At 47.0% G+C, this 18108-nt stretch overlaps 1 protein-coding gene across 2 annotated transcripts in view; it reads right to left on the reverse strand.

Annotated features, from left to right (window-relative positions):
* Positions 1 to 261: 261 nt before the first annotated feature.
* LOC123755758 (uncharacterized) overlaps positions 262 to 18108 on the reverse strand; it is a 157555-nt gene continuing 139708 nt past the window's right edge. Inside the window, exons 5-8 of one of the 2 annotated variants that reach the window (XM_069300030.1) lie at positions 14688 to 14767; positions 9444 to 10394; positions 5023 to 7178; positions 262 to 4696 (exon numbers count right to left, since the gene is read on the reverse strand). In XM_069300030.1, coding sequence (XP_069156131.1) covers positions 3177 to 4696; positions 5023 to 7178; positions 9444 to 10394; positions 14688 to 14767 — 4707 coding nt within the window. In that variant the 3' untranslated portion in view covers positions 262 to 3176. The remainder of the gene's footprint in view (positions 4697 to 5022; positions 7179 to 9443; positions 10395 to 14687; positions 14768 to 18108) is intronic. The other variant, XM_069300031.1, reaches the window with a different exon arrangement.

An 18108-nucleotide genomic window follows, 5' to 3' on the forward strand; every position in this document is an offset into this window, starting at 1 on the left:
AAATGGATAGTGGCAGTCGTACCTCCTCCTATTCTCTTCCTTTTAGCATTTCTACTACTATTCTATCCTTTCTATCTACCTCTTATCTACTTTATCTACTCTAACCTATTTTCTCTCATTCTAAACTTTCCCGTTCGCCTGACCACTCTTCCTCCTCCCTTCCACCTCACTCTCCCTCACTCGGTGCGTTTTTATTGTACATTTTCTGTTACATTAGAGGGGGACGCCAGCAAGGTCCAGTGGTGGAGTAAAACACAGGGCTGAATACATTACCTTTATTCTTATCAACAAATACACCATTAACAACACTTTAAAATTACAACCCTTGTCGCAGGGTGTACTCACAACCCCTTGTACCGAGGCCGCTACCATAATGCTGCTTTGGGTTATGAAAAGTCCGGCGAAATTGCGCCGGGATGGGCATTGAGCGCACCTGGCGTTCCATGCCAGCCCATCCCATGTGTGGCTTGGTGTGGCGCACGTTCGCCAGACGTTGCTCGCCAACAAGCGGTTACTGTCCAGAAAGTAACAAGTTTTTTTGACAGTTTCAAAGTTAGATCTTGCAAGACATGTGGGTAACCTCTAGCGTCCTCAGCGCACACTCACTCATTACACTCTTGGGCGGCCCAGTACGCCCCTCGGCCCGGCCCGCCCCTCGGCCAGGCCCGCCCCTCGGCCAGGCTCGCCTCTCGGCCAGGCCCGCCCCTCGGCCAGGCCCGCCCCTCGGCCAGGCTCGCCTCTCGGCCAGGCTCGCCTCTCGGCTAGGCCCGCCCCTCGGCCAGGCCCGCCTCTCGGCTTGGTCATTTGTTAAATATTGCTGAACTATGTATCGTGTGAGCCAGATTTCCATAGAAAAGAGTTGACGGTTATTGGACTAAATGATTTTGACCGTAAGATCAAACTCTTAGGTAGCAGCAGTGTTGTAGTCTGTGATTGATGGCTCCGTTATACGATGTATAGCTACTGTTTATGGAACTATTATAAAAGGCACAGATTAATGGTTCATAAGAGAGCAGTCGGTGACTTCCATTCACCTATACACTCTGGCAAGAAAAAGTGCCCATTTTATATTCAAATCGCGATAGGCAATTAAAATGACAGCCAGGTAACCTTAGACAACACTACAGCTCCTTTGAAAACCGTGACCACCCTTGGCGACTGTGTCTGCGTGTAGTTATATGTGGCGTTAACTGTGTACGTCACTAACCAGGTCATCATCGCCACTCAACCATGTACACTTCAACGACAATATTTAGACCATTGACACAGACAGGAGCAGCGAGTGTGGCCCTTATTACTTGTGAGTGATGGGGAACTGGTCCACCTTTATAAGGTCTCCTGTATACACCTGCTTCACATATTCTTGGCACACCTGCTTGACACACCCTTGGCAAATATGCATGGCCAACATGCATGACGTACTATCATGACGTAACTTCATGACACACCTACATGATGTATCTGCACGACACACCTGTATGAAGTATCTGCACGACACACCTGTATGAAGTATCTGCACGACACACCTGAATGAAGTATCTGCACGACACACCTGTATGAAGTATCTGCACGACACACCTGAATGAAGTATCTGCACGACACACCTGTATGAAGTATCTGCACGACACACCTGTATGAAGTATCTGCACGACACACCTGTATGAAGTATCTGCACGACACATATGCATGATGTATCTGCATGATATACTTGCATGAAGTATCTGCACGACACACCTGTATGATGTATTTGCATGACACACCTGTATGACGTATCTGCATGGGACACCTGTATGATGAACCTGCAAGACACACCTGTATGAGGTATCTGCATGACACACCTGTATGAGGTATCTGCATGACACACCTGTATGAGGTATCTGCATGACACACCTGTATGAGGTATCTGCATGACACACCTGTATGAGGTATCTGCATGACACAACTGTATGAGGTATCTGCATGACACACCTGTATGATGTATTTGCATGACACACCTGTATGAGGTATCTGCATGACACGCCTATATGAGGTATCTGCATGACACACCTGTATGAGGTATCTGCATGACACACCTGTATGAGGTATCTGCATGACACGCCTATATGATATCTCTGCATGACACACCTATATGATGTACCTTCATGACGCTCCTTTGTGATGTATTTACAAAATGGACTGAAACAAATGACTCATTTCACTGTTATAGGCCTCTGTCATGCACACATTTTCACTGTTATAGGCCTCTGTCATGCACACATTTTCACTGTTATAGGCCTCTGTCATGCACACATTTTCACTGTTATAGGCCTCTGTCATGCACACATTTTCACTGTTATAGGCCTCTGTCATGCACACATTTTCACTGTTATAGGCCTCTGTCATGCACACATTTTCACTGTTATAGGCCTCTGCCATGCACACATTTTCACTGTTATAAGCCTCTGCCATACATTTTCACTGATATTCACTGCTGCCATGCAAACTGAGTATAAATAAAACAAGCAATGAAACAACCACGGAACTCGAACAGATAAAACATTATACAATAGATAAATAACATAAATAGACAAGTACAAGTGTTGCAGTTTCCGTTGCATCGCTTCAACAAGCACACAGACTGTAACTGTTGACGTTGTTGAATGTAACTGGAATGACTGTTGACGGGAGAAACAAACTGGAGATTGATAATTGTAGAACAAACCAGGTTATTAACGCCTGGTTTTAATGTTCTCCAGTGTTCACTGGTAACGTCATGTTTGGCGTGACGGTACACGTCATTGTTCTTACCAGTGCTACATAGTCTTCCTGGCCTGGTGCCTTTTGATAATTACTCTTACGCGTACACACACTTCCCTCGAATACGGCAGCAACACTACAGTAATTCTCACAGTCCTTCACCTGCCTTATACTGGGAGCTGCGAGCGAGATGTATAATAGTTAATGCCGCGAGGCAGGCCATAAGTCACTGCGCTTGATATCTACTTATACATACACATACTCCTTTTGTTATGGGCTTTAAGGTTTGTAGCTTCCGAGAGCTCGCACAACTTAGCCAATCTCAGCCTGACTCTCCACCCATAACGGAGTCCGCGTTGCTCTCCGCGTCATTCGGGTTGACACCTGATGTCACTATTAACTGTGTGCAAGTGGAAGGGTTGTGAGGGAGGGGAGGACACTCAGCTCATGACTGTGGGTGTGGGACTGAGAGAATAAGGATCAAAACGTTTCTTGAGTGTTCCCCAGAAACCTGAGGTCTTGTGGGCTCCCTTGCCGCCGCTGATCCTGGTGGAATATATGGGCGGAGTGGAGGAGGAGGAGGCGTCACTGGAAAGGGTGCGGGGCAGGCGTCTGAGGCGGCCATGACCCTTGTACATCACCACCACGAAGATGGCCAGGAACACGCACATGGCCACGCCGCCTAGAATGGATGCCGCCATAATGGCACTTTTTGTCGACATGTTGAGGGAATCGGGGTCGTTATCATAGACTGGGTAGTAGCCACTGTGTGGGTACCGGGCCTGATTGTCATTGCCCTCCTGGGTACTCACGGGCACTCCACCTTCTGCAAAATCGAAGGAGATGTCGTTACCATTTGAACTGGTCGTCGAGTTGTACAGAATGGAGAGCCCTGGTATTTCTCCTGAAGCTTTTATGGGCGGTGGTCGGTATGGAGGGCGGAGTGTAGGCCTCTGGGTTGTTTGGTGTCTGTTGGTGATTATGCTGCGGTGGGAACCGCCGTTCCAGCCGCCGCCCTCTCCCAGTGGGCGGTATGGACGAGGGCGGTTCCTCTCATATCCGCCCGACGGATAGTAAGGCCTCAGAGTGACGGATGACACTGTCGTCCACCCACTCTCCTTGTTGTTCACATTGCCATTTGTTGTCTGTGTCTCCTGGACCATCGTTTCAGTGTCTCCTGGTTCCTTGTTCAGTGTATCCTGGACTGTCGTTTGAAAGCCTTCTGCCTCCTTGTTCTCTGTAGTGTGTCCGACACTTGGCGTAACGTCGTGGTCAGCCATAGTGAAGAGAGAGCCCAAATCATGGAGAATGTCTGATGCACTCAGACCCTTTTCCTTCATGATGGCTGACATGTCCAACTTAATAGGAATTGGGCCTTTTTCTTTCGACTCTCCTGAGCCGTTGTATGGTTCTCTCGTATCATTCAAAACTGTCTCGTGTTGTCTTGCAGGAAATTGTTGGGCACCTCCCGGACGAAATCCAAATATTTTAGGTATTGGAGCTGGAGTTGGGGCCTGTGTTGTGGTGGTGGTGGTGGTTGTTGTGGTGGTGGTAGTTGCTGTGGTGGTGGTTGTTGTAGATGTTGTGGTTGGTGGCCTTTTGGTAGTTGTGGATGGTCTCCAGCTAGGTCTAGTGGTGAGCCAATACGGCACAATGCTCACTCGTTTCTCTTGTATTTTTTCCGCCTCCCCCGCCGATTCCATCCCACTTGTTGAGTTGCCTTCCGCGCCCTCGGTGGCTGCCGCGCTGGAGCCTGTCTTCAGCAGGCTCAGGAGTGACTCCATGTCGTTCTTTGTCTTCTTGAACTCTCGTTGAGTGAGTCCGCTGGCCTGGAGGCTGGTGGTGAACTCCTTCATAGAGAGGCCATGTGCCTTGAGTGCCACCAGGAACTGTGGCAGAGTCATGCCCAGCCCCTGCATGATCTCCGACAGGCTGATGGGAGGCCCCACGCTCTCCACCGCTGCAACATAAACATTTCGGTTACTTACCCACTTTAGGTTATTTCACTATTTTGTAAGTAGACTTTACCTGAGATTAACCAAGTTTACAATGTTAGCAGCATTTGTCAACCCATAATAGCTGACAACGTCAGTGCAACAGGAAACCTAACAATTGTCAGCCATGTGTACTCGAATATATGTAAGTGAAGGCTGACACACGTCAGCACGCACATAAAGACATTACTAAAACTTGATACTAATGAGTGATCAGGGTTAATAGGGAACTTAATGGAGTGTTTCACGTGATTTAATTACTATTTACAACCAAGAAAATTAGTATTATTACCAGTTTGCGTGGATGAGGCCGGCATGTGTTTGAGGAGGGGCAGGTGAGTCACCTGCTTGGAGACCCACTGACTCTCACCAGGACCCTTCACCTGCTCCTCGCTTCCCTCGCCCTTGATGGCATCCTCCTCCGCTCCTGCTGCTGGCCGTACTACACTCGGCCTCCAGGACAGCTTATTGGGCACTGTAGATGTTTTACCCATTACTGGGGTTGTTGGTGAACTCGTAGTTGTGGAGGGAACTGGAGTGGTAGTGCTTGTGGTGGTGGTGGTTGGTGATGGTGTAGTATTTAGAGTAGTAGTAGTAGTAGTAGTACTAGAAGTGGTGGTAGTGGTAGCTGCTGCTGCTGTTGGTGTGGAGGCCGGTAATGTAGTGGTGGTGGTAGTAGCTGGTGCTGTTGGTGTGGAGGCCGGTAATGTAGTGGTGGTGGTGGTAGTAGCTGGTGCTGTTGGTGTGGAGGCCGGTAATGTAGTGGTGGTGGTGGTAGTAGCTGGTGTTGTTGGTGTGGAGGCCGGTAATGTAGTGGTGGATGCCGTATTTGGTGGTAGTGTCGAGGGTGTGGTGGGTGGAGAAGGTGAAGTGGACGATGTTGTGGTAGTTGAGTCTGGTGTAGTGATGGGAGTCTCACTGGCTGTATCACTAATAGTTTGTGAAGGCTGTGATGTGGCTTCGCCTTCCGGAGGCACAGGAGGAGGAGCAGTTGCCTCACCATCATAATCATAGTACATGTCTAGGAACTCATCGTAGAGCTTATCATAGTACTCGTTTGGGTAGTCTCCAGATGACGAGTCGACGACATCATCGTCTTGTGTGTCAGGGGAACTAGTGACATCGTCGCCTTGTGGAGAGGGACTCGGGACGTCGACCAAAGTTGGTGGAGGTGCTGAGGAAGATGGTGGTAGCAGCGAAGCAGAAAATGTTTTGCCTCTTGTTTCTATTGCCAGACTTTCGCTGTGAGGTTCCTCCGTTGTTCTCTGCTCTCTCTCTGTGCTGGGTGATCCTGTGTCTGGGGTTATCGTTTCGTTATGGTCCTCGTCAGAGACATTACGGACGCTAGGATAATCATACTCAAAGCGAGATGGAATTCTTTCCTTTGAGACTTTAGCAGTACTGTCAGCCTTGGAGTGACTGCGGCCCTCAGGATGCCGGGGAGCATCGGCATTGTCAGGTACCTGAGTGTCATGGGTGGGCAGGGAGCGTTCACCCTCACTGGTGGGCAGGGAGCGTTCACCCTCACTGGTGGGCAGGGAGCGTTCACCCTCACTGGTGGGCAGGGAGCGTTCACCCTCACTGGTGGGCAGGGAGCGTTCACCCACACTGGTGGGCAGAGGGATTTCATCCAGAATTGTATGTGGAGGCCTGTCATCCAGACTCGTGTGTGAGAAACCATCATCCACACTGGCAGCTAGAGAACCATGATCCAGATTGGCGTCCGAATTGTCACCACCGAGGCTGGTGTGTGGGTGGCCATCATCTAACATGGCATCCAGATGCCCAGCATCCAGACTGGCTGTTGTGTGTTCATTCACACTGGCAACCAGAGGTCCATTATCTAGACTCTCAGCTCGATGGTCATTATCCAGACTCTCGGGCGGGGCGCCATTATCAAGATTGACAAGAGAAGGGCCATCATCTACAGTGCTGCTCTCCACAAGAGCAGCCAGGTTCCCAGGATGCAAGAATGGTCTTGCAAAGACCGCTCCAGAAGGAGGAGGTGCGGGAGGAAGCTCTGCAGAAGACAAGTATGGCTGGCCACTGGCCTGGGAGTGCGGGTACCCGCTGACATCAGCATCCCAGGCTTGGGAGTCGGGCCGCTGATGTGCAAACCTTGAGGCTGTGAATGACGCGGGCTGCCGGTGAGGCTGGTGGGCGGCAGCAACGAAGTGAGGCGGCGGTGGGCGGTCTGACAGTGGTAACTGGCCAATTGGTTTTAGAACAGGCGGAGGCGGGCGCGGCGACCAGTTGCCGAAGGTTTGGCTCCTGGGCGCATGTTGGTCTTTCAGGGGCACTCCAGTTCCAAAAGGATCAAACCTGATTCTGGTGTGGTAGCCTTCGCCGCGGACCTCAGACTCGAAAGGGTAGGTGCTGCGGTGGGCGTGGAGCCTGAGGCTGTGGTGAGTGCGTTGGGGAGGCTGTGGGCGCTTCTGCGTCGGGGTCCTGCGGGAACACACACACAGTAAGTACATGTGACGTCACACTAGCGCCTGCCATGCGTCTTCACTTCTAACTGATGCCAGGAAGTCAGGGCATTCTAAATAGCTTATTGTAAAGTCAAATAATTTACTCTGATTTTAATCTAAAAGATTGTTATTATCTAAGTAAATTTATCAAATTTCAAGAAAATTTAAGTGCCTTGAGCCATAGATTTGTCTGCAAAGATTTTATCATAAATCATGTTTATAATATTAACTGTAAAAACTAGCACACATGTAGATCGTTTTTAGAAACATTGATATTATCATAACTTCTTTGAACCGAGAAAACCGAACCTTAAAACACAGACAAACTCACCAAATCAATTACAGCAGCAGAGTACATTCACCCAGCGGTGTATTCCCCACCCTAATCTCTATACACATACACTGAGATGTTTTTTTGTCCTGGACCATATGCCAGACTACAGTGTACTGGTTGGCCGGTCAGTAAGCTATTGCCGTCGCCTCAAAAACTCTGCTGCGCTTCATATGCCTAAAGTCCCAAGTGGTCATCAGCTGTGTTTTGTTGACATGTTGTGGTTCCTGTTTCTTACTGTGGCCGCAAGAGGGCAACATGTATTCTGTATATCTCATCGCTTGAATTCCAAGATTTGCCCTAACCCACCCTCATTCTTCCTACCAGATTTCAAATATTCCACAGGAGTCGCAGAATAAATGTAAATTCATCTTTTGACGTTTGACGTTTTAACGTTTTGACTTTTTATCCTGCCTCTCATGACGCGATCTACGGAACTCCATCCAATGTCTCACGGAGCCCCACCCAAGGTCCCACAGATCCCCATCTAAGGTGCCACGGAACCTCATCTAAAGTCTCACGAAACCCCATCTAAGATGCCACGGAACCCCATCTAAGATGCCACGGAACCCCATCTAAGGTGCCACGGAACCACATCAAAGGTGCCACGGAACCCCATCTAAGATGCCATGGAACCCCATCAAAGGACCCACGGAACCCCATCTAAGGTCCCACGGAACCCCATCTAAGGTTTCACGGAACCCCATCCAAGGTTTCACGGAACCCATTCAAGGTCCCACGAAACCCCATCGAAGGTTCCACAGAACCCCATCTAAGGTCCCATGCACCACAGGAGTTCAGCAGAACATAACTTGGTAGGAAAACATTCATCAATTGCTTTGGGAAAGCAGAAGGAAAACATTGTGTTAAGGACAACGTTATTGGCATTAAATTTAAGTTTCAATCATGTCTAAACACCTTTTAGACCGATGATTCTGTGTCCAGCTCTTGGTTGAGTTTCTTCACTTTGACAGAGAAATTATTTCAGGCCAGAAACCTTAATGCTTCAACGACAGTGAAGTAGGACAATGCATTGCTTTCATACTCGACTGGTTCGGGCATGCCGAACCAGTCGAGTATGAATCAGAAGTATACCTACAAACATAAGTTGTTGGGTTGATGGTTTAGTGATGTTGATTGTCCCGTTTACCACAGTTTACTCTGATGAGAACTGAAGGTTACCATGTAAACAATTAACCTGTTAAAGGTTATTTTGACTGAAAAGATTTGCTGTTGGTAGTTGTGGGTGTCAGGTCAGGTCACTGGTGTTATGTCTGTGTCACTGGTGTTATGACGTCTGTGTCACTGGTGTTATGACCTCTGTGTCACTGGTGTCGCAGACGTCCTCCGAGGCCTCACCACCGTCACCAGGATGACTACAGACACCAGGTAAACAAGAGAGGCGTGAAGGTCGGGCCGAAGACGGTGAGAAGACCTGCTGGACCTCCAGGAGGCAGGCCCAGGGCCACCACGAAGGGTTGAAGGCGACATGCTGGGGACCCTGAAGGGGTGGTGAGAGGAGATGTAGGGTTAGTCAGCGTTGTGGTGCCTCCCAGGGGTTGGAGCTGTGCTCTGGTGCACCTCCCACTACCAGTACCCTGGGAGGCGTACCGACCTAATATACCTGAGGGTTGGGTTAGTCCTTGTTTGTGTACTCACTGAGCTGTCCTGCGATGGTCAGTTACTAACACAGTAACGGTAATACATGCTACGCCCTCATCATGCTTGCTCAAGGGCCTGAAACGTATCAAACTAACACGTGATGGCCACAGCTTTCTAAGCGGCTACAGCTTTCTAAGCTGTGACCAGCACTTTCCAGAAGATACCAGAAAGTCTCTGAAAGTTACCAGATGAGCAACGTGGCGGGCAGCGCCCACGAGCAGCACCAACCACTCACCCACGTCATCCTACCTGTCCGTGTCAGAGTTGAAGACGTCGTAGCGTCGTGAAGGCATAGGTAAGGCGGAGTCATTCAGTCCGTCGTTGTCATTTCCCAGATTCAAGACCTCGTGTCCCTCTGTACTGGTGTCCACGTCCCCGCGTCTGCTTGAGGCTTCCGTGTCCAGGACGTCTGTGTCGGTCGAGTCTAGCAAATGTTGTGGGTGTGACTCTGGTCTCTTCCAGGCATTCCTCTCTCCTGGCAGCCTCAGATGTCGCCAATTGAGGCCCCTGTTCTCTGCCACTTCGCTCTCCGTTTTCTGGCCTGGCTGTTCTAGTCTCTCTACAGCCTCGTCATCGTCATGTCTAAAAGTTCTTCGTTGCAGTGTGTATGTGGAGGTGCTGCGAGATCCTTCAGGTGCAGCTGAACTGGAAAGTTTGTCGTCGGTAGAAGCTCGAAGTGTGGCGTCAGTGGAGTCTTCGTCAGGAGAGACAGAGAATCCCTTCCCTCTTTTTCGGAAGGAGTTGGATTCCACACTTTCCGGAAAAAGGGGTCGGGTTTTTCGGGTGTGTGTAGGTGAGGGTTGAGGCTGGGTTGTGAGGGTGGGTGAGGGTTGAGGCTGGGCTGTGAGGGTGGGTGGGGGTTGAGGTTGGGCTGTGAGGGTTGGTGGTAAGGACTCTGACACAGCCCTGATAAACAGACGCTTACTAAGAGGTGTAGTGCCACTAGAGGAGAAGGAACGGGACGATGGAGACGGTGAGTGAGGGGGAAGCGACAAAGAGAGGGAGGAGGGAGTGGTGATAATGGAGGAGAGTGACTGACGGACTGGAGGTAAGAAGGTAGAGGAGGAGGAGGGTGTGGCTCCCAGGTCAGCAGTAAGAGGTGCTGGGGGTGAGGGAGACAGAGGGAGTGAGGAAGGTACTGTAGAGAGGCGGCTGCCAAACTTCTCCGGCGTTTCCACCTCAGAAGGCAAGAGAAAACTCCTGAAATGAATTGTAAAATGCATCTAAGAAAACAGACCAAGACATCGCATTATTCATTAGAAGTTATTGCAAGTCAAACTGAAGTTGATAAGTTATTTCGAACAAAGTGAGAGTACATGCGAAAGGTCACGTGCAGTGTTAATTAGTTTAAAGACAGGCAACTAATAATAGGCTAACAAGGAAGAAATTTGTCAAAGTCGTTCATTACCAGTTAAGTTCGCATCATGTCATCAGACGTTTAGACTTTGTCTTAGGGATATTTATTACTTTGGATATTTTGATGTTTCGTACTTCAAGGTTGGGTGTAAAGGTTGTGTTGAGAGTGGCGCCAGTGTGGCTCAGCTGGCGAGCAGTGTACACTCCCACGAACAGTGTTGCTGTTCCCAGTGCAGCAACACTGTACTGGGAACACCAGTGTTGCTGCACATCTCAGGAGCACTTGCTTATATATTAGGGTAAATGTGACACAGTTCCTGCGACGGCGCTGGAACCAATCGTATTGGCGTATGCCTATCCATTGGAGACTTTCAGCGCCGTGGAGAGGGGGGGACCTGCTGCCTGGGTAACAGCTTCTCCTCCGAATCAACCTACCCTGGCTTTGCGCCCTGGTGAGGCCACTCCAGACCGACAACAAGAGCGCAACTCCAGTCTTCTGAGACTGATGGATGCCTACTGCTACTAAATGTGATGGTTATGACAGAGAGTTACTGGCCACAGCGCCAGCTTGTCGACGCCAGGCTCTTAGTAAGCCGGTAATACAAGGTATAATAATTATTATAATAATAATATAAATAATCAATAATTATTATTCTTCCTTCTGGTTGATCTTGACGGAAGCAATGTATAATGAGTTGATATAATTCGTCACAACTGTAGAGTTACCTACAGTTGTGAAGTTACCTGCAGTTGTGACCTACAGTTGTGACCTACAGTTATGACCTACAGTTATGACCTACAGTTATGACCTACAGTTATGACCTACAGTTGTGACCTACAGTTATGACCTACAGTTATGACCTGCAGTTATGACCTGCAGTTATGACCTACAGTTATGACCTACAGTTGTGACCTACAGTTGTGACCTACAGTTGTGACCTACAGTTATGACCTACAGTTGTGACCTACAGTTGTGACCTACAGTTGTGACCTACAGTTATGACCTGCAGTTATGACCTACAGTTATGACCTACAGTTATGACCTACAGTTGTGACCTACAGTTGTGACCTACAGTTATGACCTACAGTTATGACCTGCAGTTATGACCTACAGTTGTGACCTACAGTTGTGACCTACAGTTATGACCTACAGTTATGACCTGCAGTTATGACCTGCAGTTATGACCTACAGTTATGACCTACAGTTGTGACCTACAGTTGTGACCTACAGTTGTGACCTACAGTTATGACCTGCAGTTATGACCTACAGTTATGACCTACAGTTATGACCTACAGTTATGACCTACAGTTGTGACCTACAGTTGTGACCTACAGTTATGACCTACAGTTATGACCTACAGTTGTGACCTACAGTTGTTACCTACAGTTATGACCTACAGTTATGACCTGCAGTTATGACCTACAGTTATGACCTACAGTTATGACCTACAGTTGTGACCTACAGTTGTGACCTACAGTTATGACCTACAGTTATGACCTACAGTTGTGACCTACAGTTGTGACCTACAGTTATGACCTACAGTTGTGACCTACAGTTGTGACCTACAGTTGTGACCTACAGTTATGACCTGCAGTTATGACCTACAGTTATGACCTACAGTTATGACCTACAGTTGTGACCTACAGTTGTGACCTACAGTTATGACCTACAGTTATGACCTGCAGTTATGACCTGCAGTTATGACCTACAGTTGTGACCTACAGTTGTGACCTACAGTTATGACCTGCAGTTATGACCTGCAGTTATGACCTACAGTTATGACCTACAGTTGTGACCTACAGTTGTGACCTACAGTTGTGACCTACAGTTATGACCTGCAGTTATGACCTACAGTTATGACCTACAGTTATGACCTACAGTTATGACCTACAGTTGTGACCTACAGTTGTGACCTACAGTTATGACCTACAGTTATGACCTACAGTTGTGACCTACAGTTATGACCTACAGTTATGACCTGCAGTTATGACCTACAGTTATGACCTACAGTTATGACCTACAGTTGTGACCTACAGTTGTGACCTACAGTTATGACCTACAGTTATGACCTACAGTTGTGACCTACAGTTGTGACCTACAGTTATGACCTACAGTTGTGACCTACAGTTGTGACCTACAGCGGTCAACCACACAGACGCATTCATAAATTTTAATATGCTATTCATTCAAAACGGGAATTTTCTCAAGTATAAATTAATATTATAATATATTAGCACATTGTGCTTATATAGGCATAGGTTAGGTTAGGTGTTTAAGTTCTGTTGGCAATTATCTGTATTTGTAGTAAGTGGGTGAAGCATTTACAGTGTTGTGGTTCGAACAAAATTCGTCAGTGAAGCACTTGTTCCGGATTTGTTCGAACGTCAGCAGTTGTGAGTCGTGTGTAAACCGCTTTTCATTCATAAACAGGGGGTTTGGCGGGTGCATGGAATCACTTTTGGATCTTTGTTTGGAGGACGGGCTGTGGGAGGACAACCCGTCCTCCAAACAAAGATCCAAAAGTGATTCCATGCACCCGCCAAACCCCCTGTTTATGAATGAAAAGCGGTTTACACACGACTCACAACTGCTGACGTTCGAACATATCGGGAACAAGTGTTTCACTGACGAATTTTGTTCGAATCACAACGCTATAAATGCTTCACCCTCGTACTACAAATACAAATAATCGCCAACAGAACCTAAACACCTAACCTATCCTATGCCTATATATGCACAATATGCTAATATATTATAATATTAATTTATACTTGAGAAAATTCCCGTTTTGAATGAACAGCATATTAAAATTTATGAATGCGTCTGTGGGGTCGACCGCTGGATGTAATGGACTTGAGTCGAGGACGGGCTGTCCTCCCAGCCGGGGGAATCGGATTCGGGTCCATTCAGCTGTGAACGGACTGCGTACAACGATACAGGTCATCTGCTTAGAACGGTACAAGTTTCCCGTCAGTGACGCACACGTTTAGGTGCTAAGTAAAAAATAATTGTATTTCGTCAGCGAACTTTATACTCATGGAAAAAAGTATATTTCTTGGTGATTTATTGTTTGAACTCGTTGCTTCGTGTACTGGTACTTCGCGAGGTATCATCTGTGTTGCAAAAAGCAATGGAAGTTTAATATTTACACAAAGATTTAGTACTCTTTAATTTGTACTTGCATATTTAGAGTACTAGTTACAATAATATTAATTTCCTCAAATACACTCGTGTATTCTCCCTGTTTTCTTGTGTGTGGATGCTGAAATCTTAACTTAATCCTGATAGGCATTAAATTAACATATAGTACACTGCAGACTGTTGTTATTTGTGAGTTAAACCAGGGCAATCCCTGGCGCATGACGTCTTCACTAGGCGAGCACGTAGTCTCTGTCGTGATTGATTGATTGATGAAGATTAAGCCATCCAAGAGGTGGCACGGGCCTGAATAGCCCGTAGGTGAATGATGTTTGGAGTGAATGTGACCTTCCTCTATGTTGTCACCGTTGGTGTTGAGAGGCGCTGTTGGCTACCTGCTCCCTGCTGGCAGTTACTACTACGGCTCTATCTTGGTAATAATAATATTAATATAATTCTTTGTATCGTGGGACAGGAAGCCAGAGTGTATTCATACATGTTAGGCTTATACCGAGCCCCCCCCCCCTCCAAGGCCGATTTACTGCCCCCCGCCCAGGATGTAACCCCACAACAAGCTGACAAATTCCTGCGTCTTTCCATATTTACAGTGTAATATATTCTATTTCTTTAGAATGTGTCTGTAACATTGCTGTAATTATCAGAGTTCAAAATTGTTACAAATACTACAAGATATATATATAAACCCAACCTCTACCTACGCTCTCAACCTTACCTCAAGTGTTCACACTCTGCGATACATGGATGATGCAGATAAGGATAACAAGTGTTAAAAATGGGAATACTATGTTCGGTCGTAGTACTGGTGGTGGTTATGGGAGGTGGAGTCTTACCTGTGGGAGGTGGAGTCTTACCTGTGGGAGGTGGAGCCTTACCTGTGGGAGGAGTGCCAAGGGAGGTCGAGCCTTACCTGTGGGAGGTGTACCAGGGGAGGTGGAGCCTTACCTGTGGGAGGTGTACCAGGGCAGGTGGAGCATTACCTGTGGGAGGTGTGCCAGGGCAGGTTTGGTCGAGGGTCGGACTGGGGGGACCAGGAGGGCAGGCGCCATCTTTGCTCCGTCTGGAACACAAGGGAACACTAGAGCAGACCTCTGGAACGTCCAGTCACACAATGGTGAAAGAACACAGTATTACTGTGGTGCTTTATGCAGCTACAGTATCACTTGCTATTGTTGTGCTACTGCTTGTATTACAACAGGGACCCGTTCATGGGGCAGTGCCAGGGATACGCCCATCTGGGAGTGGGTGGCGACCGTAGCAGACTCGTTGGAAAGAGCAGTTAGCTGGACTAATCTGGCGTGAATGGAAATTATAAGACCGTAGCATGGGACGTTACGGAGGCCAGAACCCTCAAGTATAAATGGTTAATGATATAAGGGGCGTCCGCGGGTACAAACAGTACGGTTATTAGAAACAAAAGAGATAAATTACGTACACTTGTATACACAGAAACAATATACATAATTATGCTAACAAAAACACGGATAAATATAGAAAATAGGAAACTGTTAGTTGAATTCAAAATTAATGAACACATATTGCTTCATACTGAGAGAAAGATTAAACTAAAAAGGGGATTAGCAATATATATCAGAGAAAATATAAAATATAGTGTTAAAGAAGGAATTACAATTGATCCCCCACACACAAACTATTTGAATAGAATTAAAATAATGATAAACTTGTCAGACTCACAACAGTGTTGCCAGACTCACAACAGTGTTGCCAGTCTCACAACAGTGTTGCCAGTCTCACAACAGTGTTGCCAAACTCACAACAGTGTTGCCAGACTCACAACAGTGTTGCCAGTCTCACAACAGTGTTGCCAGTCTCACAACAGTGATGCCAGACTCACAACAGTGTTGCCAGTCTCACAACAGTGTTGCCAGACTCACAACAGTGATGCCAGACTCACAACAGTGTTGCCAGACTCACAACAGTGTTGCCAGACTCACAACAGTGTTGCCAGACTCACAACAGTGTTGCCAGTCTCACAACAGTGTTGCCAGTCTCACAACAGTGTTGCCAAACTCACAACAGTGTTGCCAGACTCACAACAGTGTTGCCAGTCTCACAACAGTGTTGCCAGTCTCACAACAGTGATGCCAGACTCACAACAGTGATGCCAGACTCACAACAGTGTTGTCAGACTCACAACAGTGTTGCCAGACTCACAACAGTGTTGCCAGACTCACAACAGTGTTGCCAGACTCACAACAGTGTTGCCAGACTCACAACAGTGTTGCCAGTCTCACAACAGTGATGCCAGACTCACAACAGTGATGCCAGACTCACAACAGTGTTGCCAGACTCACAACAGTGTTGCCAGACTCACAACAGTGTTGCCAGACTCACAACAGTGTTGCCAGTCTCACAACAGTGATGCCAGACTCACAACAGTGTTGCCAGTCTCACAACAGTGTTGCCAGACTCACAACAGTGATGCCAGACTCACAACAATGATGCCAGACTCACAACAGTGTTGCCAGACTCACAACAGTGATGCCAGACTCATAACAGTGATGCCAGACTCACAACAGTGATGCCAGACTCACAACAGTGTTGCCAGACTCACAACAGTGATGCCAGACTCACAACAGTGATGCCAGACTCACAACAGTGATGCCAGACTCACAACAGTGTTGCCAGACTCACAACAGTGATGCCAGACTCACAACAGTGATGCCAGACTCACAACAGTGTTGCCAGACTCACAACAGGGATGCCAGACTCACAACAGTGATGCCAGACTCACAACAGTGATGCCAGACTCACAACAGTGTTGCCAGACTCACAACAGTGATGCCAGACTCACAACAGTGTTGCCAGACTCACAACAGTGTTGCCAGACTCACAACAGTGATGCCAGACTCACAACAGTGTTGCCAGACTCACAACAGTGATGCCAGACTCACAACAGTGTTGCCAGACTCACAACAGTGATGCCAGACTCACAACAGTGTTGCCAGACTCACAACAGTGTTGCCAGACTCACAACAGTGATGCCAGACTCACAACAGTGTTGCCAGACTCACAACAGTGTTGCCAGACTCACAACAGTGATGCCAGACTCACAACAGTGATGCCAGACTCACAACAGTGTTGCCAGACTCACAACAGTGATGCCAGACTCACAACAGTGATGCCAGACTCACAACAGTGATGCCAGACTCACAACAGTGTTGCCAGACTCACAACAGTGATGCCAGACTCACAACAGTGATGCCAGACTCACAACAGTGATGCCAGACTCACAACAGTGTTGCCAGACAATGTTGTACTCACAAAATCTCTATGCGAGAAAGACCTGTGAGTCATGATATGTAGAGTCCTTAAGCCAACAAAATAATGGATAAATATACAGATTAAAGCAACTATGATACTGGAGCTTCTAGTAGCGTTAGTAATAAGACAAGCAACGTTATTCTTCGCTGTACCCTGCCCTTGTTAGGCCTCGTTAGTTAAGCAATTTAGGTTTGGTCTCAGAACTATAGAATGAACATTAGCTCACTTGAACACTTACAGAGATGACAACGTTAATCCTATCAATTAGAAATCTTCCTTGTGAAGAGAGGTTCATGAGCTCATAAGCTCCAGAGAGACATAGTTAAAAATGAAGTATATAGATGCAGGCAATGGTATAAAAAAGGGGTGTAAATTAGGCTCTAAATATATCAGCTCATTATAGAACATGAAGCAATAGATATAAATTAGATAACTTTAGATTCAGGAAAGATCTGGGGCCAGATTCACGAAACAGTTACGCAAGTACTTACGAACCTGTACATCTTTCCTCAATCTTTGACGGCTTTGGTTACATTTATTAAACAGTTTACAAGCATGAAAACTTCCCAATCAACTGTTGTTATTGTTATATACAGCCTCCTGGTGCTTCGGAGCTCATTAACTGTTTAATAATTGTAAACAAAGCCGCCAAAGATTGAGAAAAGATGTACGAGTTCGTAAGTGCTTGCGTAACTGGATTTGTGGAACAAATTACCGGGTGATATAATAGACGTAGGATCCCTTGATTGTTTTAAGCGTAGGTTAGACATACCTGATTGAGTTTGGGTGGATATAAACAGGAACTTGCTTCATGTGGTCCAATAGGCCTTCTGTAGTTAACTTATTTGTTATTGTTGTATGTACTGTTCCTACTGCTATTACTTTTAATAATATTACTAATACTTCTATTACTACATTTATAGGTTTTCCTTCTACCTGCTGCTACTACTGTAAGAAAATTGAATTTCACGACTGTCTTAAGAGTGCAAAATTAGAGTGTGGAATCTCCAGAAGTGCACATACCACAGTCACTTTTGTACACCCTTTGGTCTGGGGCCCCGGTAGTCTGCCTGCTGGGTATCCATGGATAGCAGACGACGAGTCATAATAACGTGA

Source organism: Procambarus clarkii, chromosome 43, assembly GCF_040958095.1.
Source record: "Procambarus clarkii isolate CNS0578487 chromosome 43, FALCON_Pclarkii_2.0, whole genome shotgun sequence".
NCBI lineage: Eukaryota > Metazoa > Arthropoda > Malacostraca > Decapoda > Cambaridae > Procambarus > Procambarus clarkii.